The following is a 26,140-nucleotide window of genomic DNA, read 5'->3' as shown; positions in this document are numbered from 1 at the left end:
AACACTTTAAATCAATGGTTTGGAATAAAATAGAGATAAAACACCTATAACATACCTGCTGGAATCAGACACATCCTGCAGAAAGATTGAGTGTGCACATGTGTAAATAATGTAAAATTCATTTCACTAGCTCGGGACACGTCACTGCTTTCATCAGTGGAAAGCGTGTGACGTGATATAAATATATAGAGAGTGTACTGTAGTCCTCCTATCCATCAATCCATCTTGGAACCTACGTCTTATTTTTAACGTGGTCCGACCTCCAGTCAACATTTACACACATTATTCATTTTTGGAAATTGTAAATTAGCTTAATCTTAACCTTACCCCATTTGAGAATGAAATTGAGTAAAGAATTCATCTTTTATAACCATTAAAGCTGTCAGTCAGTTCGAAAAACTTCTGGTAAACTGAATTCTTCATTTTCATCGGGTGATTCGTGTGTATGTATCATAACACTTAAATTATGTCAAAAGTTGTGCTTGAACTGTTCTCTTGGCCAATGCAGGAACGCGAACAACGCGAGAAATTATGAAAACTTGCGTGAGCGTGTGAGCACCGCGTTACAATATTGATATCTGATTGGCTAATCGTTGTTATTTATAGTTTGTAGATGATCATATGTAGAGATTTTTAATATTTTATTTCATGACAAATTTTACATAATACACAGCATTATTAATCTGAAGGGGATGGTAAAAGGGGGGTGGTTTTACAGAAGGGATGGTTATTCAACATGCCATCCCCCCACATACCTCCTCAAATCAAGCCTTGACTAGCACTACCATGAAATACTTACACATGGCATCAACTAATTTAAGTAGCACTCATTTACCCATGGGAGTTCATCTGAAATTTTACATTAATTTAAGTAACAAAACATTTACGATTTAAACCAGCACTACTGGACATGGCATTTACAACTTTAACCAGTGCTCAGTTCCATAGGGCATTTGCTAGCTTGCCTAGTGCTATCTGGACACAGTGAGCCCTAAATCAAGTATAAGTTACCTTTTCAAGGACCTTAGAGATAATGGGCATGTTGGCTATTGGCCTACAGTGTAGTTTAACACATTACAAATTTACCCAGTTGTTTAATATTTGCTAATTGTAAAGATTCAAGTACATAACCAATTAAAGAGTCTCTGGCCATCTTTAAACGACGACTTAAGACATATCTGTTTCTTCAGTACTTGGGCTAATCCCTGACTCAAAAACAAACAAAATAAAAACTTCCCAACAGTGTTTGACTAATGTCAGTGTTTGACTTAGTTAATAACCTAGTAATCCAGTTTAAGGGTCTATCAAATGATAGAAACTACAAAGAACTCTGGATAAAAGCATCTGCCAAATGCTTAAATGTAAAGTAAAGAAGGACTTTAGTATTTATATAGGCAGTTTCTTTCTTCATGTTCCATTATGACAAATCAAATAAATACAAAGAAATCAGGATCAGTGAAACTCAATAATTAGTCTGTCTGAGGTTAATTTCCCTGTAATATTGCACATTTAATTTTTATAATTTAAACATTTGTCTTTTATATTTTATATCACAAAACTCCTTAAACAATTAATGAGAAATGTGGTTACACATCTTAATCATTTATTTCAGTGTTTAGTATGAAACTGTGGTGAAGAAACTTTTTTCTTTTTGGTCAAATAGTTAAACATTTTGTGGCTAAAAAAAACTCTACTAAATACACAAGGTCTTGCTTATGATGCTGGGGAAACCACATTTAAAAGATAAGTGGATTCTGTAGGAAAGTATTAATATACTACATTTGTGTAGATTTTAAAAGTGTTTTATTTGTAGGTTTACTTGATAAATAAGCTGGCGCTCTAAAAGCATCAAACCTGCATGGTGTAAGCTGCACAAAACCGGCCATCAAAAAAACGTTATACCCTCAAAAAAGGAGAAATAGTGAGAGGGTGGAGGATGGAAACGCCAACACACTGTTCACACTTGCCATCACTCGGGTGTATTTAGTGAGGGAAAGCAGCCCCTACTGGAGCTCCAAGGTAATACAACCCACACAGGAGATGATCTGCATCACCTATTTGCATTACTCTTTTATGCGTAACAAAAATAAGCAGTGATGAGCCAGCCAATAATTAAAACCACTACAAATAGAGCCCCATGATAATCCCATACTGGAACACAAGGCAACTAAATAATTACAGAACATGAGCGCACCAGGTGGGTTTGTTAATGAACATTAGTTTTAGCAGGACATGCCTAAATCAGGTAGTAAAAAAGGTAAAGAATCAGCAGCATGCCCTGATTAACAGTGAGGATCTCCTGCACTGCCTGGTTCCTCTACTTTCTCAGGGTTACAAAGGAATAAACACAAGAAACATGACGAACACTGGTCTCAACTGGAACCACTGTAAAGGGCCATCATCAGTCAATGTAAGCAAAATAAAATGTCCAAAATCCATGAGTCTGTTCTGCTGATGGGAAAAAAATTGTTATGCATAGAAACCATAATTTAAATGCAGTGTGGATTTCTCAGAATCATTTTATTTGAATAAGCTATTTACATAGATAAGCTACAACATAAGGTCCAGCGTGCTGTTATTGTGATGAGCTATGGATAGCAATTTTTAAGTTATCTCCTTTTTGTTCATTTTATAGTACACTCAAAAAAATACGCGTTGAATGAACATAATTAAATTATGGAAAGAATTTCCACCTGATGTAATGGCTTTTCTTTTAGCATTAAGTAATTTTGTTGGCCCAACTCAATGTTGGAAAAACCAAGATGGCGCCGGTGAGGTCGGCTGCCGTCACAACTGCTCCGACCACCTTTTCTTTGTTTTTGTTCTTTAAGTTAGTTTACAGCGTTTTAAAACCGGCAAAATTACCACCATGGGGTACATTAGTTATGATAGAGACACTCTTGTTTCTATTGGTATACAATGTACTCACAATTCAACGTTTTTAACTCCGGATCCGAGCTGGCCGAGTGAGATCCTGAGGGACAACAAAGGACGCGACGCGAAGCGGCGGCCCCGAGGGAAACGAGCCGGCGTCAGGAACAGGCTGAGAGCCCGTGCACACCGCACACCTCTGCCTAGCATCCTGCTCGCCAACGTCCAGTCACTGGAGAACAAATTAGATGACCTCAGGGCCAGGATAAAGTTCCAGAGAGACATTCGGGACTGCAACCTCCTCTGCTTCACCGAGACATGGCTGAACCCAGCGGTGCCGGACCACGCCATCCAGCCGGCCGAGTTCTTCTCGGTTCACCGCATGGACAGGACACGGGACTCGGGGAAGTCAAGGGGAGGCAGCGTGTGTTTAATGGTGAACAGCAGCTGGTGCAACAGTGCGAGCGTTGTTCCTCTCACACGCTCCTGCACACCAAACCTGGAACTACTGTCCATTATGTGTCGTCCTTTTTACCTTCCTCGGGAGTTTACATCGGTCATAATCAGCGCCGTTTATATTCCACCACAAGCGGACACGGACACTGCCTTATGCGAGCTGCATGAGGCACTCACACAACAACAAACACAACACAACTGTCAAGGACGGCTACAAGGCACAATCTTGTCCACCGTTTGGTAAATCCGACCACGCCGCCATCTTCCTCATGCCAAAATACAAACAAAGGCTGAAACAGGAAGTTCCGGTTCAGAGGGAGGTCGCGCGCTGGACGGACCAATCGGTGGCCGCGTTACAGGACGCACTCGATGACGCAGACTGGGACATGTTCAGAAACAGCTCCGATGGTGACGTCAGCGTGTTTACGGAAGCGGTTGTGGGATTGATCAGGGAAACTAGCGGACGATACCATAGAAAAAAAGACTATTAAAACGTTTCCCAACCAGAAGCCGTGGGTGGATAAAACCATCCGCGACGCTCTGAGATCTCGCACCGCTGCCTACAACACGGGACTCGCGTCGGGGGACATGGAAGCATACAAGGCTGCTTCATACAGCGTCCGGAAGGCGGTGAAAGAGGCGAAGCAGCGCTACGGGAGGAAACTAGAGTCACAGCTCCAACAGAGTGACTCTAGGAGCCTGTGGCAGGGATTAAGGACAATAACGGATTATAAAGCACCAACATCCGGTATGATAAACGCAGACGTGACTCTGGCAGACGAGCTGAACACTTTCTATGCTCGCTTCGAGGCTGCAGCTAAAGACGCTAGCGATGCTAATGCTAGCGGCGCTAACGGCTGCAGACAGGAAGTCACTGCCAGCACCGGAAGCGCGTTCATCATCACCGAGCATGACGTGAGGAGAGCCTTCAAGAGAGTGAACACCAGGAAAGCAGCAGGACCAGACGGCATCTCAGGCCGTATCCTCAGAGCCTGCGCAGACCAGCTAGCACCTGTGTTGACTGAGATATTCAACATCTCTTTATCTTAGTCGGTGATCCCCACATGCTTCAAAGAGTCCATCATTGTTCCTGTCCCAAAGAAACCTCATCCTGCTTCCCTCAATGATTATCGCCCTGTAGCCCTCACTTCAGTAGTGATGAAGTGCTTTGAACGCCTGGTCAGAGACTTCATCATCTCTTCACTACCAGACACACTCGACCCACTACAGTTCGCTTATCGTCCAAACCGTTCCACAGACGATGCAATCTCTCATCTCCTCCATACATCTCTCACTCACCTGGACACTCGGAGGGGGAATTATGTGAAAATGCTCTTCATCGACTACAGTTCTGCATTTAATACCATAATTCCCTCCACACTTACCACCAAGCTGGAGCACCTGGGACTCAGCTCATCAATGTGTCAGTGGATCTTCTGACTGGCAGACCACAGGCAGTAAGGATGGGCGGACATGTCTCAGCCTCCCTCACTCTCAGCACTGGAGCCCCCCAGGGTTGTGTTCTGAGCCCCCTGCTGTACTCTCTGTACACCCACGACTGCGTTGCCACTACCAGCTCCACCACCATCATCAAGTTTGCTGACGACACTGTTGTGGTGGGCCTGATCACGAACAACGATGAGACGGCCTACCTGGAGGAGGTTGGAAATCTGGAAAACTGGTGCCAGAGAAACAATCTCCTCCTGAACATCAGTAAGACAAAGGAGCTGATAGTGGACTTCAGTACAAAGCAGGTGAGGAACTACCAGACCCCCGTCATCAACAGGAGCCCAATGGAGAGAGTGGACAGCTTCAGATATCTCGGTGTTCACATCACGCAGGACCTGGCATGGTCCTGTCACATCAACACCGTGGTAAAAAAGGCCCGGCAGCGTCTCTACCACCTCAGACGCTTGAGAGACTTTAGACTGCCCTCCAAGGTGCTCAGGAATTTCTACTCCTGCACCATAGAGAGCATCCTGACGGGAAATATCACGACCTGGTTCGGGAACAGCACCATGCAGGACAGGCGAGCTCTACAGAGGGTGGTGCGATCAGCTGAGCGCATCATCCGCATCGAGCTCCCTGACCTGCACTCGATCTACAGCAAGCGGTGCTTGACCAAGGCCAGGAAGATCGTGAAGGACCTCAGCCACCCCAATAACGGACTGTTTACTCTGTTGCGGTCTGGGAAGCGATTCCGCTCCTTAAAGGCCAACACAGAGAGACTAAGGAGGAGCTTCTTCCCACAGGCGATAAGGTCTCTCAACCACAACCACGAACTAACACAATCTCTTCATAATTGATCAAATCTATCAATCCCTTTACATCCATGAACACTATGGACAATTACACGCTCACCTTCCTTCATATCTACACTACATGTTGTACATTCACATCCTGGACCATTGCACAAAGACACTTTAATAACTTTGCACACCTACCTTCACAACTACACTACATGTTTACGTTACATCCTGGACCAGTGCACAAAGTCACTTTAATAACCTCTGCACAAAGACACTTTGTTCTTTGCATATTTGCACACACAGTACAGTATATTTCAATTTGTACAGTATATTTCTATTTTTATGCACATCATATTTCTATGTACAGTATATTTCTATTTCTATGCACATCATGTTTCTATTTTTATTTTTAGTTCTATTTTTCCTAGCACATTTTTATTTTTATTTTTAGTTCTATATTTTCCTAGTTTAATTTAATTTTTCTATTTAATTTCTATCGTATTCTTTTTATTTATATTTATTTCTTATTTGTAAACTTTAATTCTCTTTTAGGGTCAATGGCAGTCGTATAATGCATTTCACTACATTTCGTACTGTGTATGTTTGTGTATGTGACAAATAAAATTTGAATTTGAATTTGAATGTTCTTAGGTTCAGTCAAATTAATTTTATTAGGTTCATTTAACTTATTTACTACAGCTGCGTCCAACATAATTTAATACTGTTAACATAAATGAATTTGTACAGAAAAATTTTCAAGTGGAAAATTAAGTTGATCCAACTCAAGTAAATTTAAATTTCAAGACCTGGTCAACAGAATTCTGTGAAGGAAGGAAGCACAAGACAAACGGGATAAAACGGAGATTTTTATTTTACACCAGCAGCAACTTACAAATGAGGTCTTAATTTAAAAAGATGTACAAAACATAAAACACCACAAATAAGTAATAATCATAGAAAAACAATTAAACACCAACAGAAGCGTTTTGTACTTTATAACTGTACGTTATGACTTTTAAATATGACCGTTAGAGACGGTTGGTCAGGAAACTCCTGAAGTCAGATGCAGACAGGACACTTTCACTCACAAACTCCTGTGAAAAAATACAGAGATAGATTCAATTAAAATTCATGATACTTAATTTATTAAATGGACAATATTTATTCTTTCTTCCTCTCGCTTCAAAACTCATGAGAACAGACCAGAACCGAACCGCAGATTAAGCACGCGCATATAACCGTCGGTATTTTAAGTGTGATTAAAAATACAAGTAATAGCTTAAACCAAAATAACGTGATTAAACATCGCTAAACAGCAGGTGACATTTTTGTTCAGTATTTCGTTTCTATTTAGAAAGATGGGAATTAATTCCTGCTTACCTTTTCCACACGCCCGCCAAACGTTTGTCTTCTCAACACGCTGTGTTCTCTTCTCGCGATGTTTGATCTGATATTTCCGCTTTTCATAGTGACAAGATCTCTTTGGTTTATCTCAACATGATTGAATCTAATACATGTTAAGTTGTTGAATTTTATGCTTTGTATGGAGGACTAAACATGACATAATTATAAATAAATAAATGTGTGAATAAATAAGTAAATATAGAAATAAATAAATACATAAATACAATATACCCTGAAAAAAATTGCTAAATGTATGTTGTTTATTAACATATTTTAAGATTCATTTATTTCTAAATTTCCACATTTCTTTTATTTGTCGCTGTATGCTGATAAGGTAGGCGGTCCCAGTCTTAATCGAAACCGTGATTGGTTAAATGAAGTGAGATTGTTTCGACTCGACTAGTAATGCCTTGGCTTGTAATGACTGCTGTCTGGCAACTATGGCGTATTTTTTTTAAAGCTGACGCTAATGAGTTAAGATCATTAACCGATGAAATTGAGACCCTTGCAGCAAATGACTATGTTTTATATCGTGTCGAAAGATTAATGGACGATTTAGTTCAGCTTGATGCTGAGATGTATGTTGAACTTAACCAAACTGTGTTTGACGGTCTTCAAGAACTTCATGTGCTCACGCAGATAGAGGAAGGAAACGTTGGGCGTCGGTTTACCCTTCGAATATAATTGAGGCTCATCTACTTCTGGGTAAAACACACCGTGGACGCCCAACGTTCCCTTCCTCTATCTGCGTGAGGACATAAAGTTCTTGACGACCGTCAAACACAGTTTGGTTAAGGATCCCGCAGAACGTGTGCTAATGGTCTCTCGTTGGCAGCTATTTGCATAGTTAGTTTCAGATAATCAGTGGTGTCAAAAGTATTCACATTCATTACTTGAGTAGAAGTATAGATAGTGGGGTTTAAAAAGACTTCTTTAGAAGTTGAAGTATCAACTCAAGCTTTTTACTCAAGTAAAAGTGTAAAAGTACTGGTTTCAAAACACCTTAAAGTATAAAAGTAAAAGTAACGTGAGGGGAAAAGCATTAAGGATAAAAGCTTAGGCTGTGCCACGGACCTATAAACTGCACTAACAACTCATTAAAAAAAAAAAGAAAAATGTGTTGTTGTGTTTTTGTTGTATTTTTTAACGGCCATAGTGATTTGGGATACTGTATATGGCAATTGAAAAAGAATGCATTTTAGTACAATGCAAATACATTAAAGAACCGTATATGTGTACTACTGAGCATTAACATGTTTCATGGAGAAGAAGATATGATAACTAGTTGCCTATAAGTATTTTAATAGTGCAAAAAGTCAAACTTCAGAGGCACGTCATCGGTAACCTTTATTGGAATGTAAATGTACATCTAAGCTTAGCTGCAGGAATCTGTGAGGGCAACATACAAGAAAATTAGTGCACCCAGGGCAGGCTTAGTAACAATTAACCTTGTATGGTTGTCTACAATAAACATTAGTGCTGTCAGAATGAATGATTAATCCAAGTGATTCATTAAAAAAAAAAAAAATATATATATATATATATATATATTATTCCTGTTACCTTCCTCGCTGGTGCTTGGTTGTGACATTTCGCTGGAATCTCGAGTCTCTTTCACGGACATCTTCGTCTACTTATCACAACCTTAACAACCGAAAATGCTATTTTATTCAAACGTCCTTGCTGGAGTGTGTGACGGACGTCATGTGCAGGTGCGATGGATCGTGTACCAACCAATAGGGTGTCGGAATGGTATGTTTATACTTCTCATCCAACCACAATCAAATTCACTCCATTCGGACGGCGCGATTTATCCGGATGTTTTTTTTTTTTTTGGTTTGTTTTTTGAATGACAAGATGAAATAAAATAGGAGTAAAGAGGCTATTTTTAAAATTTAAGGAGTAGAAAGTACAGGTAATTGCGTGAAAATGTAAGGAGTAGAAGTAAAAAGTCGGCTGAAAAATAATTACTCCAGTAAAGTATAGATACCCAAAATTTCTACTTAAGGAAGGTAACGAAGTATTTGTACTTCGTTACTTGACACCTCTGCAGATAACTAAAAAGCATCACGCTGATTAGATCGATTGCTCCTGTCTGAGGTGCCCTGCGGCCCAATCACGGTTTCGACTAAGGCTGGGGACCGCCTAGCTTATCAGCATACAGCGACAAAGAAATTAATGTAGAAATGTGGAAATGCAGAAATAAATATATGTAAAAATGTGGATAATCTAAAATAGATAAATAAAGAAATGTGACACAAAAATAAAGAAAGAAAGAAATGTGGAAATTCATAAATAAATAAATCTTGAAATATATTAATAAACAAAAGTAGGAATACATTTAGCAATTTCCCAGGGTATATTGTATTTATGTATTTATTTATTTATTCACTTATTTATTGATTGATTTATTTATAATTATGTCATGTTTAGTCCTCCATAACTTTGCTAGTGTAACAGGGTGTATAGAAGGTTAAATGAATTAAAGTTAAATTAAGAGGGGACAGCGCCATCTGCTGGGCCGTGGTGGTATTGGATGTGTGGAATAAGGACCGCCCACAGCCGAGCTGAGGAGACTCGCTGTGGGTGAGTAGCGCGTTTAAAACTGTTAGAGAAATATCAGTTTAAAAAGCTATTTAAACACATAAGAAAACGTTTTTTGTGGATTTATCCCTTTGTAAACGTGTTGTGTAACTTTTATTACTCATTTGGCGTCGAATGTGTTATTTTATATTGAGTTATTTTGACTTTTTATTTTTGACTTGTGGTTAATCTGTTATCTTGTGTTTTATGTGGAGCTGATTCATTTCTCAGGCGACAAAATCTTTATTTCCACATTATATCCTTATTGTGCAGGTATGTTACAGAAAGGGTTGTTTTAAAGTGTTTAATTGATTAATTGGTTAATTTGTTGAGAGTTGTGCATATTCACCACTAGGGGATATTAACCCTTAAAATCTGAATGTAATTGAATTAATTGTAATTCATAATTAAATGAGTGTAATTCATAATAAAAGTAATTTATTGACAGTGTTTATTGTCAAACATTGTAAATAAACAAAGCTAAAAGATTTTATTTGATAAAGATTGTTTTTATTTATTTATTTTTTTTCCTGATTTTCTTCTTAATTGAGTCGTGTCCAATTCTTCCCTGTCACTAGGGGGCTCCACATTAAGACTACTACAACTACCCTACTACACTTTACCATGATTCATTTCTCATCCAACAAAATCACACACTTTATTGGGTTGAGATCAGGTGACTGACTTGGCCAGTGAAGAATATCGCATTTCTTTGCCTTGTGTAGCTCTTACTGTATGTTTTGGGTCATTATCCATCTGCAGTATGAAGTGGTGTTCTATCAGTTCCGAGTAGAGAGTATCACCCTGTGCACTTCAGGATTCATCCTGCTATGTTTATCAACAGTCAGGTCATCAGTAAACACCAGTGACATGGTTCGACTGGCAGTTATACACACTTGTGTTTGAGTGACCAACTACCAAATACTAGTGTAACACACAAAACCACCCTTTATCTGCTCGATTAGTCATGGAGTAATGAGGGAGCGGGCCACACCTGCCCAACCATTTCATCCATTATTTATGAGCTCCTAAAATGGGGTGTGTGTGTATGAAAATGGCAGAATTTCCTAAATGGTTAATGCTCCACTTAGTGTCAAACCCCTTAAATTAAAGCTGAAAGTCTTGACCTCTATCACATCTTGGGTGTTAAATCCAGTATAGTGGTATACGTGGACCAAATGCTGAATCTTTGCATCAATATTTATGGACCTGCATGTATAGTCCTGGAGTTCCTGATCAACCGTGACCTTGCTACACTTGTTTTATTATTTAATTAATTGAATGAGGAGCTAGACAAACACAAATTACTTGATAAAACCAAAGATTTGACAATTATTTAAGAAAATGGCAGAAATATTTAAACTGTATTATTTCTAATGATCACAAATATGTAACAGGAAATTAACAATCACTAGCGCTTGAGATTATTCACTGACACATGGCTTTCTTATTATATGTTAAATACAATTTAGTTTATGAAATTTAATCGAAATTCACACCATGGAATACAATTTAAATTTCAGCTGCAAAATGACACATACAAATTCAAATTGATGTAAAATAGAGGTATGAAAAAGTGTGTATATTTACAATTCATTTTGTATACAATGATAAAACAATTCTATCAAAAGTTGTATTGCTAATAACTGGATACGTAATGAATATAGATATGAAATCATCTGTCTTTGTGCTATTCATGCACAAGAAGTGAACTATTACAGAATAAGATTTAAAAAATTGTTTACAAACAATTAAAATAATTTTCTCTATTCTTTAATTAATTAAGCAACACTACATTACAGAGAATAGAAAAAACATCTTTATTTATTCAAATTAAAAAAGTTCCATTGACACAATAAAAACTTCGTCTAAAAAAAACATTATGTTAAAACTTTTAAACAGCATTAGCCAACGTTAGCTGTGCGTTTATAGCATCCATCCAGCTGTTTGGGATTGAGAGTATTGTTATAGAGGTAGACTGATCATGTGTCATTGCCGTGTAAACACACTCCTCCTGAACCTTTATAACATCTTGTTACAGTCATTTCGGTGTGCCTTTAGCAGAGTGACGTAAGGAACACCGATGAAAGCCCAGCGCTCACTGGGCCAGAACCGAATCACTGGTTCTCGCTCTGGAACCTCGTTTACGGCATCGATATACGCGAAGCACACGCAGCACAGGTACGAGGCCACACAGATGAGAACGTGCCTGAAATAAAAATTTTGGATTTTAACTTTAAATTATTTTTTAAGCAAATTTATGACAAACAATAAAAGTTAAGATTTGAAAAAGAAATTAAGCTGATAATTGTTACGTCTTAATCACCAGAACTCTAAATCTGTACATTTACATCTTTTTCTTTGCTTTTTCTTCATCTGTCTTTCTTTCTCTTTTATCCTTCTCCTCGCTCATGTCTTATATATTAAATATTTGTTCATGTATTTCTTTATTACTTACTTTATACATACAGGTCGTCCCCAACTTACGAATCAAGAGCGTGTTTGTAAGTCCAACAAAGTGAGTCTTGTACAACTTTGGCACGAATATACAATATAAAGCATACCAAGCCGCTTGACTAAATCTCCCCTTTCCCCACACTGCCATCATGTGGCCAAACTGCTCCCAGACTGATTCCCCCCCACAAAAACAATAAACTGGACCGTACCAGATGCAGTGTAAGTAGGGGAAGTTCATGTTGGACCAGATTTCACAGAAGATCCTGTCACTGATCCAGCACAGAAGAGCGACAGTCCACCACGCAAGTGAGATTAAACTAAGCTTAAACACACACCAGTTCTCACATCTGAGCCAAGAAAATATACAGAGAGAGAGAGAGAACATTATAACCGGATTATAAAAGCCAAAAAACACAACATTCTACTCTAATTTTCTAATTTCTAATTTTCTGCAGTACTCAATGTGTCCACTGGAGGAATAAATAAATAAATCCTCATACTTGGCTTCAGCATTACTGCATGAGTTAAACAGTTTCACATTAATTTGTACCAAAACACATAGACTGATTTTTATAAATAATAAAATAAAATATAGAATTAAACATATCAACATAAATTATTATAACATAAAAATAAACTCATGCTCGTCTTTCGTTTATCCTGCAATAACACAATCCCCTAAATTAAATGAATACGTCACTACATGCTGTACTATTTTACCAAAATTCCTTTAATTCCTATTTAGGTTTTTTTTTTACTTTTTTTTCTTTCTTTCTTACTTACTTTCTTTTCTGTTTATCTCTTCATTTTTCTTTTGCTATCTTCTTTTTGCTTTATTTTCTTTTTCATTCATCTTCTCTCTTCTTTTCTGTTGTTATATTTTACCTTTTTATCTTTTAATCTCTCCATTCTTTCTTCTTCCTCTTCTATTCCTTTTGTTTCTTTTCAATCTTTTTTTCCCTTTATGTCCTTCTGACTTTGTTCTTTGGTATTTTTTCTGAACAAGTTTCATGACCACTCTCTTATCAGTTCAGACCTTCGACCCAATTAGAAACTGTTCAAGAACACACAGCAGCTGCCTCTGTGTGTTTGGGTGTGTGTGTTTGGGTGTGTGTGTGTGTTTCACAATGGCCAATGAGGAAAAAGAAAAACACACTGCAGCAGAATGAGAGCAGGAGTCAGAGCTCATGCAAAACAATAATGCGCGTGTCATTCTGAGAAATCATGGGTATTAATACCAGCCTGAGTCTGATTTATAATAAACACTTGATAAACCTGAAGTTTGTTCAGCTACACAACCACAAACCCATCACCTCATCTGCTTATCAAAACACACAAATAAACTAAATATTTTAGTAAGTATAAATTTTAGTAAATGTTTTTTTATATATAATTTTTATACATTATATATGTTTAATATTTGGTAAATTAAAAGTATTTAATTTTATTAAAGAAATTACTTAAGCAAATGTAATGTTGTTACATTTATACATTATCTACATATATATATATATATATATATATATATATATATATATATATATTTGTTTTGTTTTATGGTCTCTCTTTCTCTTTACTCGCATCTGTCATTATTTTTCTATTCACTCCGTAACCGCTTTATTCACTCAGTCTTTGTGCTTTCTCTTCCTTTTCCTTCCTCTTATTTATTATCTCCATCATGTTTTCTATATTCACAGTCAGTGTGTGTGTGTGTTCTCTGACCTGTGGACTTCGGAGATGAGCAGCGCTATACAGGGGACGCCCAGAGTCATGAGGAACACGGCGTTCAGCGGCGGTTTGATGAAGGCCAGACAGGTGGAGACGAGCGACAGCAGAAACACCAGCAGCTTAAAGCCGCACCTGCTGAACAGCGTCACATGATCAACCTTACGGCCTTACCTGGGACTGACACTGGAGACTCCTTCCACACAAACATATCTGTCTATACTTTTCATGTGTGTGATGTGTGCTGACCATGCCCTGTGAATTAGCTTTTACTATGGAAACTAGGGCTGTGCAAAAATGTCGATACATCTAACTATCGCGATAATTTCTTTTACGATAGTGTATCGATAGTCAAACCTCAAATATCGATCCAAGTTGTGCCAAAAAAACTCCTCCTCCGCTCCAATAGATGTCGCTAACTCGCTATCAACAAAACACTAAGCAGTACGGTATCAGAACAAGTAAGTAAGCAAGACATGAGTGAGCATGGCGGAAAATATAAAAACGCCTCCAGCTTTTAGGGCTGACGTGTGGCTGCACTTCGGTTTCAATACGATACCAGGGAGTACACATACTAATACAAACTATTGCAATGTGTCACAATATGTATTGTATCGCAATATATCGTGATTTATCGTATCGTGACCCATGTATCGTGATACGTATCGTATCATGAGGCCCTTGCCAATACACAGCCCTAATGGAAACGATAAAATATCAGCATGTATTAACATAAACCTGCAAATTAAACGAGAGAATTTCAGCATTACATTTACGTAAAATGATTATAGAATTAAGGACGTCCGGACTTTAAACTAAAATTCCAGAAGACTCGTTAATGATAAAACAATTAAGGAGATAATTAATCCTCTGTTAATCCTGAAGCTGGTTTCCTGTCTGTACCTGTTTCTCTGGAACGTTCTGGGCAGGAGTCTGTTAGGGAACCACATGGACAGACCGCACATTAGCACCCAGAGGATGGAGAGCTCGTCCAACATCTGGCCGGTGAAACTGAGAGTCGCGTGAAAGTACGCCGAGCCCACGCCTGGCACAGACAGGAACGGACGTTTAGATTATAATCCACCTGTCTGCAGCTTTAATCATCAAAAACACCAGATGAATGTGTGCATATGCATAAGTATTTACCCCCCCCCCAAAAAAAAAAAAAAACTTAATATTAAATCAACACACTATTTACTTTCATAGTTGATTTGTTGATTTAAAAAAAATAAAAAACAAGAAGCTGTGAGTGCATAAGTATTTACCCCCTTGGTATGTCGCTCTTCTATGAATGGAGTTAGCGCCCCTAGTGGATGTAGGAATCATTTTTAATTATTACTCCATAAACACACTCTGTTGGGCTTCTGATGGGGATCGCTGCTCAACACTCTGACCCCATGAGTCCACCTGTGGCCGTGTTCTCTGCTAGAGGTACTGAACTGGGAAGCGGTCTACTGGTGCCAAGTGTAACCAGTTCACCCCATCATCAGGAGTGACATGATTAGTTTACACATGTGAAAATGAATGTGTGAAATGATCTCAGTGTGAAGAAACCTAAACAAGTCACATTATATAGAGGTTCAGGGTTCTGAGCGGTATTCTTCCTTATTATTAAGCACTGGCTGTCTTTGCTGTCTATAACATTTAGTCTATAATGACACACATTATTAATGACCGTCATATTCATTTAGTTTTGTTTTAATCTTCTCTTACTACTTAACATTATCTTTGCTATCAATTTTATCTTGTTCTATTGTTTAGTTTATCCTTGATCTGATCTGGAAGATGGCCTTGGGTGACCAGAAAGGTGCCAATATAAATAAAATGCTTTAATATCATTATTTTATTTATTTATTCGTTTGTTTTAAATGTCAATTTTTGCATGATAACTATATAAAGGTAGGAAACACACACACTAAATGATAAGAAATGGTGCATTTAAGTTCCCTTTATTTATAAAATTCCTACACAAGTAGTGACGTAACCCACAGAGCAGCATTAAAATATCATGTTCCATAAAGTATACACCAATCAATCATGGCATTATGACCACAGAGATGTGAACTAAACATCATTAATTATCCGACGCTACACCGCAGTAAACTGGTGACCGGATGATGGACACCCGCGGCTCACCCTGGTTCGATCTGATCTCACCACCAGTACATCCAGTTCACCAGGAACAGAGCCCCCAATCAGGCCCCCAAACTCCCCGGATCCAAATATAATTGAGCCCCATGGGAGGCACTGGACAAACAAGTCTGATCCACCAAGGCTCGGCCCCACAATGCACAGAACCCAAATGATCCGCTGCCAGCTGTGCTTGGTTATGGTATCCATGGTAATGGTTTTAATGTTATGGCTGATCGTTTTTAACTGATGATCTAAAAGTCACAGGTTAACAGAAACCCAAGCCAAAGAGAAATTAGAGAATCTACGATTATTATAGACGCGAATCGTTAGAACAGAAAAGAACAATGCACTGTTCGGATGTTGACGAGAGCCGCCATGGAGATGGAGATGGTCACCTAGAACTTGTTTAACGCTTGTTAACTGATATACAGTACAGACGCCCCGCAGCGATCCCGACTTCTTACTTTACGCATCTCATGGCTGTGGATAAATATCAGAAACGGCAAATGTCTTGTGAGTTTATTATCAGTAGAGGAAGCAGGAGGCCGTATCTCTGGGGAAACGTCTCTGACAGTTACTGCATTATCTACTGACGCCACTGGGCCAAACACGCAGCGCTCACAAAGCACTGACAGGCTGCTCCTACAGGAAACTTGTACACATGAAACAAAGCAATATTATACACTTTATCAGTTCAGAAACCAGTTCTTAGACATGTAAAGTGTTTATTGGTGAATACATGTGTGTATGTAAGGGGCTTATAAATCCAGATTATACAAGCGTGCATTGAAATTTACTTTGTGTGATATGTCTCTTTTTAAAAATCAATAAAAAATATTGTTAAAAGAAAGACCCTAAAATACTATACAACACAGTTCTGTAGATTTTTGATCACAGTAGTGCAAATTCTTTATTCTGCATACACACTGTATGTTTATGAGTTTCTAAAACTTGACTGTAGACGCGTTCATCACATCCTTCACTCACGCTAACTCTAAGGCTAAAGTTCATCAGTTTTATTATTACTGTTTAATATTGTGTCACATGACTGAATCACACCTCCAACAGAACAGATTTCAGAGATGGCGAATATTTAAGTCAGTAAGTTTGGTCACTTACCGACGACCATGAGCAGCACCCATATGACATAAATCCCAGGGTTATAAGACACGGCGTACTGACTGAACAAGTGCATCAGGAGAGGAGGCAGGACGAAAAACAGCACGTTACTGATCTGAAATCACAGAATGAAAGAAAAAAGGGAGACGGGGATGATGATGATGATGGACAGAGCATAAAAGAGAGAGAGAGGTGGGTTTATGTGTTTTTGTAACCAGTTTCACTTTTATCATTTGAAATGAATAATAAGGTTACAGAAGAAGAAGAAGCAGGAATGTAAGGAATAAACACCACACCAGTGGAGGTTAAAGTCTCTGACCGTGTTGTAGAACTCAGCGATGTACGGATGGACCAGATAATTCCCTTCACACCAGTCTACTTCTGAGCTGCCGGGTTGAAACGGATCCCTCCAGCTCTCAGAGCTCACCATCCCCATCATCATCATCACCATCCTGGTCACCCTGCTGCTGATGGTCGTCTCTCTCTCTCCTCCCGCATGCTCTCACACTCAGCTCTAAACACACACACACACAAACTTTCACCCTGACTCTGTGTTCTCGATCACTCTTGTACTAAACAATGCACATGCGCCGGTCACGTGACTTCAGCTGTCAATCACACGGTTTATTGGGGGAGAGGGAAATAAAGCAATGTCAGATCAGCCTGCAGGGGACGCAAAGGGGTAAATTCAAGCTGTGGTTGGGGGGGGAAAAAGATAAAAAAGATAAAATCTGCTTTTGTTTTCAGGCTGCGTGAGAACTGACGAGTTATTTCTGAACAGGTTACAGAGTTTACAGAGGGTGAGTCTCTCTCTCTCTCTCTCTCTCTTGCCTGCTCTTATCTACATACTTTTAGAATGTAGATATTATATAATATAAAATATGATATTGTTTATCATATAATATTATATAATGTTAGTAATATTATCATATTTTTGAATATGATAATATTATTAAAATTATATTTTTATAATATACATCGTACTATTTTTCTTTTCCTGAAGTGTGTATAATTTTTTTTTTGGCTGTCTCTGTATTTTTATTTATACTTTTATGTTTATTTCAATTAATTTTTGATTGCTTATTTGTAAAAAAAAAATATATATATATATATACATATATATATATATATTGATAATAGTAGTAGTAGTATCATAAAACAATAAATTATAAAAAGCAGACCATTATTATTTGTATTTTTTAGTTGACAAATAAAATTGGCAAATAATCACAAAAATTTACAAATTTGAATAAATGTGTACATATGCATAAGTATTTACCCCCTTCCCCTACCTCCTAACAATCACACACACACACACACACACTTTGTGTATAAAAAAAAGAAGTGAAATGTTAAATCGATACAAAATAGCCAAAACAATATACTTTCATAAATGATTAGCCAAAAAACAACAAAAACATAGAAACTGTAAGAAGTATTGACACCCCCCCCCCCCTTCTCTTTGCACATATGAATGAAGCACTTTACAGTTTAGCACCCCTAGTGGACATTAGGAGCATTTATCAATATAATTCTATAAATACTTTATAAAATGACATGATTGTGGAACTTGTGCGTTTCAGATGAGTCTCTCTCTCATGTGTGCGATAGAACTGTGTGATCTGTTATATCCAGAGCTAAAGTGGAAAGTCTATTGAGTCGTAAGTCATTCACCACCGCTATTCATTCATTTATTTGCGTGTTTTATATATAATTTTTATTTATTTTTTTTATAATAAAATGATACATTAACCAAGTATAAAGCGCACAAAAACGCTTTTTATTTGTATTTTTCTTTTTTCTTCAATGTTGAATAAACGCGTCAGGAAGTCTCCGTGTAAACTCTCGCGAGACTTCCGGAGTGTATGTGAGATCACGCAGCGCGCTTCCGGTCCCTTTTCCGCGGTGGACTCGCGCACAGACGGTCCCCCAAAATGAAGGTGAGCTTCAAAAATCGGATCTGTTTTATGGTTTTATCTCGGAACCGGGCCCAAATATGAGCGGTGTCGGGTGGGGAACAGTGTGGAGGCGCGGGCCGGGTGTAGTGCGGTGTTCAGGAGGTTGTGTGTGAGGAGGATGATGATGGATTGTTGGCCGGCTGTGGTGCGGCTAACAGGCTAATCACAACATGGCGGCGTTCTGAGGGAGAGAAAGTGTGTGTGTGTGTGAGAGAGAGAAAGAGAATATGGGTGATAAAGTAATTCAGTTTGTTAGTGTTTTGTCTTTAGAAGTGGTGAGAAGTGTGAAGTGTTCACCTCGGGCGGTTTGTGTGTGACTCGGCTAGCTAGGAAGCTAACTAACACACATGGAGACTGTTAAACTTATTCTTGACTTTTTATTACTTGTACTAATCTGGGGTTGTATATAATAAATATTCTATACAATGATTAGTGTTGGTTGTGATGGTAATAAGTTAAAGTATTGACTCTGAGGAGAGCCTTCAGTCAGACTGCAGGGATCAGATCACTGACTGACTGTTTGGATATAATCCTGTGATATATTGAGGATTATTCCATCGTGAGATTAATTTGCTAGTCTTGTCTCACCCAGTGCACCTAAAGTTCAGGATGAGCATCCGAACTGCAGTGGTTTATTCAAGAGGAAGCTCGTTTCCTCCAACACAGCCATGAGATAACATGGGTTCCTGATTGTTTTTTCATTTTTTCTGCAGCTCAATATTTCTTTTCCTGCCACCGGCTGCCAGAAGCTCATCGAGGTGGATGATGAGCGCAAGCTGAGAACCTTCTATGAGAAGCGCATGGCCACTGAGGTGTCCGCTGATCCCCTGGGTGATGAGTGGAAGGTGAGTCTTTAATCGTACACACACAATCGTCTTTGGATCATTTCTGTGCCTGAGCATTTTTCCTGAAGAGCATCGTTCATCTGGAGCTCTGTGTCTGCTTCAGATCCTTTTCTGGGTCTTAATAATATTAGGACTATTACAGTACTAAGTGTGGAAGTGTCTCACTTGATTGTTTCTGGTTCTATTCGAGTCTCGGTACAGACCACTTGTAGAAAAACGTGGTCTAAAAAAAAAAACATGCCCCCGAAATAATTGATTTTCCTTTCTGACTCGGCTTAATACATTACTCTTAAAAGAAACACTGTAAATTACATGTTACCCCTATATGTAGGATATTTATGCAAGTGTTTTCTTTAGTATCTGTACTGTAGGGTAAATATGGTGGTAATTCGCCACCACAAGCCGTGTTTCCATCTACAGTCACTTTGTTCTCTCTACAGTACTAAAAGACTGTATACAGTATTTTTATATAAAAATTTAGCTGAATTTAAGACTGGTAAATTTAATTGTTCTTAATAGGTCAGTCTTTAAAGCGCATGACAAATTATATATTCCCAAGAAAAAAAAGGCCATAAAATGCTAACTTTTGGTCAACTGTATGTGTATCGTGTTTGTGTGGGACGTCTGAGTGGGCACACCAGTAGACCCTTTCTAGCTGTTCAGTAGCTTTAAAGGGGGGACAGCGTGGTGCCAGAGTGATAACGGAGCTGCTATCCGGATATCGACCTGACCCGTGTACACACACCTCATGGCTGGTCGAACTGCATTGCTCCGACAATCGTTTCACATCTGATGAATGTACATGTGTTGTGTGGGCGTGTGATTAACCTGTGTGTGTTTTTCTAAGGGCTACGTGGTGCGCATTAGCGGAGGAAACGATAAGCAGGGCTTCCCCATGAAGCAGGGCGTTCTGACTAACGGCCGTGTGCGCCTGCTCCTCAGCAAGGGTCACTCGTGCTACAGACCCCGCCGTACCGGAGAGCGCAAACGCAAGTCTGTACGCGGCTGCATTGTCGACGCCAACCTCAGCGTCCTGAACCTGGTCATCGTCAGGAAGGGTAAGGGGTTCCAGACTGGGGTATTGTGTTAATGGGAAGAGTCACAGAAATGGTTTGGTTGAATTATTCTACAACTGTTCAGTTAAACTTTCAGCTTTATGGAATAAATGTGATTAAATATAATGACCACTTAAGTCACATGGTAAAATATGTATTCAGTAGAAATCAGAGCCAGGTTTAATAAGAGCAAATCACAGGATTGGGACTTAACAGCGGTGTGTCTATAACAAAACCACTTGTTATTGAGACTCATCAGAAAAAACTCTTCAGTTTGTTAGGGATCGTAAAGACTGGACTTTGGAGCGATGGAAAAAGGTCATGTGACCTGATGAGTCCAGATTGACCCAATTCCAGAGCGATGGGCGTGTCAGGGTAAGAAGGGAAGCTCCTAAAGCGATGCTCCCATCATGCATAGTGTCCACTGTACAAGCTTCTGGAGACAGTGTTATGATCTGGTGTTTCCCAGTTACTCAGGTCTAGACTCGGTAAAAGTTGGGGGCAATAAAATTAAGTCAGCTGACCACCTGAATGTACTGAATCACTAGGTTATAACATCTATGGAGGGTTTCTATAATTCAGTGTGTGTGCGTGGTTTTGGGAGCATGAGGAATCATTTTCACACATGAACTGGACACCACTGTGTGTGTGTAATCAAGGGTAAAGGCGCTCGTATGGAATCTCTGTTTTAGAAGTGTAGTTTTTACTCTGGGTTTTATTTTAGTCCTGATTTGTACTTTGGAAATTTTATAAAGAAGAGAACACCTGCTAAAATGTGCTGCAGTGTTTGTTTTGGTTTTTGCTATAGCAGAAAATCCTGGGCAGATTACACAACAGAAAGTCTGTTGATGGTAGCGAGTGGTTTTTTTTTTTTTTAAGTTCAAGTTCATTAAACATGTAAATGCGTTGTAATTTATTTAAGGTGTTAAAGCACTCTGCGTTTGTTCTGAACTTACTCTGTACTAGATTCTTTTATCTGTACTCTTTACTGAAACTTTTGTCTTTATAAATGTATGGCAATGTAGCATTAAAAAAAACCTGTCTTGGTGTGTATACAGGTGAGAAGGACATCCCTGGCCTGACTGACAGCACCGTGCCTCGCCGCCTGGGCCCCAAGAGAGCCAGCAGGATCCGCAAGCTCTTCAACCTGTCCAAGGAGGATGACGTCAGGCAGTACGTGGTGCGCAGACCCCTCACTAAGGAAGGTAAGTGTTTATGTTCAGTGTATTGTTTGCACCCTAAGGAGTGAGTCTGAGGATTTAGAGTAGTGGTGTGTAGGTCAGGAGAAACTCGGCACACAAGTAGACCCTTTCTAGCTGTTCAGTAGCTCTAAAGGTGGGGCAGCGTGTTGCCACAGTGATGACGGAGCTGCTATCCGGATATCGACCTGACCCGTATACACACCACGGCTGGTCGAACTGCATCGCTCCTACACACTTGTATCCTAATAAAGAAATAAGATTAACACAAAGCAAGTTTAATATCTGATCACAGTGTTTTTGATTGATTAGACAGTCCTGTGTGTTTAGAATTACAGATTAATGCACTTATATAAGTTATGGAAATAAGTTTTTCGTTCTACTATAAACTTTATTCAGCTATTTTAGCTAAATGTTGCTGTATTCAGTCAGTTACACCTGTCACTGTGTACTTGTGTATCTCATCGTTTATTTTTTGTTTTTTTTAACCTGACTCACCCTGACTCACCCTGACCCCTCGTTAGGTAAGAAGCCCAGGACCAAGGCGCCTAAGATCCAGCGCTTGGTGACGCCCCGTGTGCTGCAGCACAAGCGCCGCCGCATCGCCCTCAAGAGACAGCGTACGCAGAAGAACAAGGATGAAGCTGCAGAGTACGCCAAGATGCTGGCCAAGAGGCTGAAGGTACGAGATTAGAACCCAGGCTTTCTCCCTGCTCATGGAGAACCATCTCGATCTAGAAACATGTGTTTAGTCGGTGTGATGAAAAAGAGTGGTGTGAGGATTTTACCCAGTAATAACCAACTGTGTGTTTATTGTACAGGAGGCCAAAGAGAAACGTCAGGAGAAGATTGCCAAGAGACGCCGCCTGTCCTCCCTGAGAGCCTCCCAGTCCAAATCTGAGACCAGCCAGAAATAAAAACTCCACATGCTTGTACATCATAAATAAAACATCACAATGGTTTTGTTCAATTCTCGTGTTTGTGTTTATTCTGCTTTTAGTGTCACTACTGAGAGTAATACCACACAAACTGTTTAAATTAAACTCGCTTCTTCTAAAGGATTTAATTATTTTAGTTATATTAATGGCAATATAGAGCATGGTTTTATTTTCATATTTTTATTTTAACCTATTTTTTTAAACCCTCCCACATAGCTGCCATTGATGAATTTCCTATGAAGGGCTAAAATGACAGTTTAAGTGGTTAAATAATTCAAGTTTAGTGGTTAAGGCATTGGACTACGGTTCGGAAGATCCCAGGTTCAAACCCCACAACCACCAAGTTGCCACTGTTGGGCCCTTGAGCAAGGCCCTCAACCCTCAACTGCTCAGATGTGTAATGAGATAAAAATGTAAGTCGCTCTGGATAAGAGCGTCTGCTAAATGTAAATGTTTAGTTTAATGAATGTTCACCTTTTTGTATTTTCTGTCCTACCTACCTGTTACCTAGACTCAAACTCTACAGATTGTCCTGAATTATAGATATGGTTTTATTTATTCTTTATTAAAGTAACTGTAATGAAATAGTGAAGCTCCTGCAGCTGTGCATTCTTCCAGACTGATTGCCCACAGCTCCTCATGTTATTATTGGATGGATGGTTCTGTCTACGTGCCACTCGGGACAATGGACATACATCCGCCATTTCTGTAGCAGTTTTTACTGAACACTGATTTATAGCGTCGGGTTGCCAGCTTGACGAGTGATTGTATCTGAGCACTTGGTGGTGAAGGATCTTGCTTAGTAGTGGCGTCGGGGCTCGAACTGTGGCCCTCCTTTTCCAAAGTCCAACTTAATTTAATGTCATTGTTGGACTGATAAATCAACATGGGCAAAAGTACTGATCATCAACCTAACCTATTGTACACACCCATCTGTAAATGTTTTTTTGCACAATATTCATCTTTATCCTTGCTGCTACTTACAGAACGTTTACTGTTTCTCCTCCCACTACCTCAACTCATTACATTATTCCCAGAGTATTATAATTTCATGTTGTGTAGTCACTTGGTTGCACATTTGCACGTCCACTTCATGTTGTCTCTTTTGTATAAAAACGTAGATAGTTGTCTGTTAACCTAAAATGAACTGAAACACAATAAAAATGCATGTATTGTGTGTATGTATGCATTGCGTGAATCCAGTTCGCAATTATTGTAATAGTGGTGTGATATGTAAGAATAGATGGGGCAAGGTCAGATAGGAGGGTGACTGATCATTCAGCAGCCTCACAGCAGTAGGAAAAAGGCCATGGGTCAATGGTAAAAGTTCACCAGAAGCTGCTGAGAAAGATTAATTCTTCTCAGTTTCCTCAGGTAGAAGAAGCGCTGCTGGTCCTTTCCTATGGCAGAGGTGATGTTATTGCCCCATGTTCAGTCCTCTGTCACAGTTAGGCCAAGAAATTTAAAGCTGGTAACCCTCTCTACCGTCCCATTTCCAGTGGTAAGTGGATGGTCTTCGTGCCCTTACAAAAACCCACAATGATTTCCCTGGTCTTCTTGATTCACACCCAGCTGCCATATGTTTTACCTCTCTTCTATATGAGGACTCATCATTGTCAGTGATGAGGCCTAACACTGTGATGTCATCAGCGAATTTTATGATGTAATTGGAAGGAAGGGAGGCATAGCAGTCATGTGTGCAGAGTCTATAAAGTAAAGGGCTAAGTACACATCCCTGGGGGACCCCTTTGTTAATACGCACTGTGGCTGATATGCCTTTATCTACTCACACAAACTGTAAACGATTTGTTAGAAGGTTCATAGTCCAGTTCTACTGATGATGCCATCTCTCATCTCCTCCACACATCACTTACTCACTTGGACACTGGAAGGGGGAATTATGTTAAAATGCTCTTCATCGACTACAGCTCTGCATTTAATACCATAATTCCCTCCACACTCACCACCAAGCTGGAGCACCTGGGACTCAGCTCATCTTTGTGTAAGTGGATATCCAACTTCCTAACTGGCAGTCCACAGGCAGTAAAGATGGGTGGACATGTCTCAGCCTCCCTCACTCAGCACTGGAGCCCCCCAGGGGTGTGTTCTGAGCCCCCTGCTGTACTCTTTGTACACATATGACTGTGTGGCCACTACCAGCTCCACCACCATCATTAAGTTTGCTGATGATACCGTTGTGGTGGGCCTGATCTCTGATAACAACGAGACGGCCTACCTGAAGGAGATTAGGAATCTGGAGAACTGGTGCCAGAGGAACAACCTTCTTCTAAACGTCAGTAAGACAAAGGAGCTGATAGTGGACTTCAGCACTAAGCAGGAGAGGAACTGCACTCGATCCACACCAAGCGGTGCTGGACCAAGGCCAGGAAGATGGTGAAGGACCTCAGCCATCCCAACAATGGACTGTTCACTCCTCGATTCCGCTTCCTGAAGGCCAACACAGAGAGACTGAGGAGGAGCTTCTTCCCGCAGGCGATACGGTCTCTCAACCAACACACAGTACTGATACATTTTGCACATACACACATATGGTTTTTGCACTCACTATGGTCATTCTGGACATCCACCTACAATAACCTCTAGTGGCCACTGCACAAATACCATTCGTGATCATTAGTTAAATTACACAATTACCCCTATCACAAGTCACTTTCAAGCATATTTGCACACCCCCTGGACGTTCTGTTACTCGGATGCACAAGACACTTTAAACACTTTACATATGTGACGTTTCCATTTATATTCAATCTTTATTTAACTTCATTCCCACACAAAAGTCCATAAAATTCCATATATCTATATTGTACAACTGTTCTTATTTTTCTATTTTTCCCCATATTTTTCTTATATTGTATATTTGTTTTGTACAGTTATGTTATTTTACGTTATTTTATTTTAATTTTTTTATTTTATATTTTATTTCAATCTTCTTAGTTAAATTTCTCTTCTTTAATTTTTTTATATTTATTTCCTATTCTTTAGTGTTTTATTTTAAGGTTTTTTTTATCATAAGGTCACGAGCATTTGTCTAAGCATTTCACTGCATATCGTACTGTGTATGACTGTGTATGTGACAAATAAAATTCTAATTTGAATTTGAGTTACACAATGAGTTTAATTTGAAGCT

The 26,140-nt window shown here is 39.3% G+C and overlaps 2 protein-coding genes across 4 annotated transcripts; one reads left to right on the top strand and one right to left on the bottom strand.

Moving 5' to 3' along the window:
* Positions 1-11,432: 11,432 nt before the first annotated feature.
* Positions 11,433-17,550, bottom strand: LOC128508651 (alkaline ceramidase 2-like). Of its 3 annotated transcripts, none has more exons than XM_053480071.1 (6): positions 17,317-17,550; positions 16,998-17,112; positions 14,649-14,790; positions 13,743-13,883; positions 12,230-12,367; positions 11,433-11,772 (listed from the first exon to the last, which is right to left on the bottom strand). In XM_053480071.1, exons 1-6 carry the CDS (start codon positions 17,446-17,448, stop codon positions 11,586-11,588), a joined length of 855 nt encoding a protein of 284 aa, XP_053336046.1. In that variant the 5' UTR covers positions 17,449-17,550; the 3' UTR covers positions 11,433-11,585. The 3 variants fall into 3 exon arrangements, with proteins under 3 accessions (XP_053336046.1, XP_053336047.1, XP_053336048.1); XM_053480072.1 differs by having other exon boundaries at positions 13,743-13,880; XM_053480073.1 differs by having other exon boundaries at positions 17,294-17,423.
* Positions 17,551-18,822: 1,272 nt separating this feature from the next.
* rps6 (ribosomal protein S6) lies at positions 18,823-23,024 on the top strand. Its single transcript, XM_053480338.1, has 6 exons — positions 18,823-18,937; positions 19,669-19,800; positions 20,648-20,858; positions 21,914-22,060; positions 22,579-22,736; positions 22,876-23,024. The coding sequence occupies exons 1-6, from the start codon at positions 18,932-18,934 to the stop codon at positions 22,969-22,971; spliced, it is 750 nt and encodes a 249-aa protein (XP_053336313.1). The 5' UTR covers positions 18,823-18,931; the 3' UTR covers positions 22,972-23,024.
* Positions 23,025-26,140: the final 3,116 nt, after the last annotated feature.

This window comes from Clarias gariepinus, chromosome 20, assembly GCF_024256425.1.
Source record: "Clarias gariepinus isolate MV-2021 ecotype Netherlands chromosome 20, CGAR_prim_01v2, whole genome shotgun sequence".
Taxonomy (NCBI): domain Eukaryota; kingdom Metazoa; phylum Chordata; class Actinopteri; order Siluriformes; family Clariidae; genus Clarias; species Clarias gariepinus.
Note: the sequence above shows the minus strand (reverse complement) of the source record. Positions and strands in the feature narration are given on the sequence as shown.

Bases quoted from the DNA above. Each gene is read 5' to 3' on its own strand.
- rps6 (XM_053480338.1), top strand. The intron at 20,859-21,913 runs GTAAGGGGTTCC...GTGTGTATACAG, and splicing joins CCTGGTCATCGTCAGGAAGG to GTGAGAAGGACATCCCTGGC. The intron at 22,061-22,578 runs GTAAGTGTTTAT...ACCCCTCGTTAG, and splicing joins CAGACCCCTCACTAAGGAAG to GTAAGAAGCCCAGGACCAAG.
- LOC128508651 (XM_053480071.1), bottom strand. From the start codon at position 17,448: ATGGTGATGATGATGATGGGGATGGTGAGCTCTGAGAGCTGGAGGGAT. The intron at 13,884-14,648 runs GTACAGACAGGA...GACGCTGTTCAG, and splicing joins AGAACGTTCCAGAGAAACAG to CAGGTGCGGCTTTAAGCTGC. The intron at 11,773-12,229 runs GTACGGTCCAGT...TTTTTATTTCAG, and splicing joins CCCTACTTACACTGCATCTG to GCACGTTCTCATCTGTGTGG.